Genomic DNA, 2,367 nt, shown 5'->3' with positions numbered 1-2,367 from the left:
ACTTATTGTCAGATAAAACCACCGGTTAAAGTTAGTCACAGAATGAGACTTATTGTTAGGTAAAACCACCGGTTAAAGTTAGTCACAGAATGAGACTTATTGTCAGATAAAACCACCGGTTAAAGTTAGTCACAGAATGAGACTTATTGTTAGATAAAACTACCGGTTAAAGTTAGTCACAGAATGAGACTTATTGTTAGATGAAACCACTGGTTAAAGTTAGTCACAGAATGAGACTTATTGTCAAATGTAAGGAAGTTTTATGGTGACAAAAGTAGAAGTAAAATAGAAACTTTCCAGATTTTTCTGTAATTGAAAAATCTTACTCAGGTTTGTCGCTTTTAGAGAGAATTAACAGTTCAAAGTTAAAAGAAATTGTAGTTGTAATTAATAGAAAACATCAAGATATTTAAGGAAATAAGTGAGAGTTTGAAAATTACATATGTTTGACGTTGAGTTTAGTAGTTTTTTTATTGTTATTATCTAGAGTTTAAAGGAAACAGGAAAAACTGGTAGCAGTTTGAACAATACTAAATGAAACCTGAATGTGTAAACTTTGAATTATAACTTGAACAAAATCTCATTTCAAGTTATGTTCTAGAACAATTTGATGATAAAATATTTCACCTGGTGTTGTTTTCACAAAAATAATCTGACAATTAATTATAGTACACGCGTTAAAAACCAGGAACCTGTTTGATGATATTGTGCATTTTTGAGTTATGCTCATTTTTCAAAACAAGTGTTTGATGTGCTAAAGAAGAGTAAACTAGCTAATGTAAGTGTCCATAAAATAAACATGAGATAAATAAGCTTGTAGTGAAATTTATAGCAGAAAACAATCCCTGCCCTTAAATTCTATGTTCACGACACTGGTGGAGCCACGTTGAAAGGACCAACTACTGACCAACTGAAATAAAACAAATTTACATAATTAAATCACTTTTTTATTTTAAAATTACATCTAGAGATCGGCATTAAATTTTTTAATTGTGAGTAATTGAAGGAAAAAAAAACACTAATTGAGACTTAATAAGAAAACTGTTATGATGACTGTGATATAATAAGGATGGAACTGTTATCATCCACAGTAGGGATTATTTTATCTCTGATGTCCCTTTTTTATGACCATAAAATTTTGAAATATTCATAATTCTTCTAAAGAAAATGGCAAGATTGGGCTGAAAAAAAGAAAAAATATTAAACATTATGATCATTTCATTATTATTATTTAAATCACAGTGTGCACCACCGGTATCACACGACAGACAAAGTTTAATTGGGTAAAGACAGGACATCATGTACACTCAAGAGAAAGTTCCCAGTACAGTCATTCTGTCGTAAAACCATAAAATTAGCTGTGTCTAAGGTAGAGTTCACAATGAGTTCCTATTGCATAATTAGATAAATCATAAACATCTTAATTGTAGCATCTGTTGTGAAGCTTTCGCTACTTATTAAAATAAAACTTGAGAAAGTATATTTTCAAGGCATGCTTTTCCATTTCACAGTTATTAGACAGAGAATCTCGTCGTGAAAAGGTAATAGAGGCAAGAAACCGAGAGCTTTGGCTTAAGGAGAAAATGAAAAATTCTGTTACAGTGGAACATGAAGATGTGAAATTGGAAGAAACTCAAGAAACTGATTTAATCAAACAAGCAGAAGAAGACTTTTTTAATTTCATAAATAGTGTATCCAAACAGAAAGAAGGAGCAGAGTCTAAAGAAGTAGATATTGTCATTGATTAGTTCGTAAGGTTTAAGATTTATTGAAATTATTATTTGTGTCCAAAGTATAATAAACACCATTTACAAAATTTCAAACAGTGTAAAACAACAATGATATTGTGGTTTGGAAAACTAAATAGCTTTAACCATCTGTTGTTAGCATCTTGTAAATGATTTCATCTAGAAATTCTATTAGTTTAACACACTGTTGAAAATATTACTCACTAAATTCTAGTGTGAAAAATATGTTTCTTTAAAGTCAATCTGATGATTTTCACTGAACAATACACCTTAAAAATTTAAGAAAATTACCCAAAAAGTATTAAAAACATTTGTTATAACATTGGTTGAGTGGCATATAATTAATCAGTTATTTCCTTTCAAAATAAGTAGAAGGTAATAAGTTTGAAAGACAGGACCCCTGGTAGGCATTTTGGTAAACGATACAAAAAAAAGTTGAGTAAAATGTTGTCAGTATCTACTACACTGATTCAGGTAGGATTCATGTACTTGTCATGTAGAACCTACAGAAGTTGTCAGTATCTACTACACTGATTGAGGTAGGATTCCTGTACTTGTCATGTAGAGCCTACAGAAGTTGTTGGTATCTACTACACTGATTGAGGTAGGATTCCTGTAC

The 2,367-nt window shown here is 30.5% G+C and overlaps 1 protein-coding gene across 1 annotated transcript in view; it reads left to right on the top strand.

The window, feature by feature from the left end:
• Positions 1–1,878, top strand: part of LOC111083255 (dynein intermediate chain 3, ciliary-like) — a 5,026-nt gene extending 3,148 nt beyond the window's left edge. Inside the window, exon 4 of the mRNA XM_022379634.1 lies at positions 1,512–1,878. Within this exon, the coding sequence (XP_022235342.1) occupies positions 1,512–1,748 (237 nt within the window). The 3' untranslated portion in view covers positions 1,749–1,878. The remainder of the gene's footprint in view (positions 1–1,511) is intronic.
• The last annotated feature ends 489 nt before the right edge of the window (positions 1,879–2,367 follow it).

The sequence above is a fragment of the Limulus polyphemus genome, unplaced genomic scaffold (genome assembly GCF_000517525.1).
Source record: "Limulus polyphemus unplaced genomic scaffold, Limulus_polyphemus-2.1.2 Scaffold8769, whole genome shotgun sequence".
Classification (NCBI taxonomy): Eukaryota; Metazoa; Arthropoda; class Merostomata; order Xiphosura; family Limulidae; genus Limulus; species Limulus polyphemus.
This window is presented reverse-complemented; position numbering and strand designations above follow the sequence as displayed.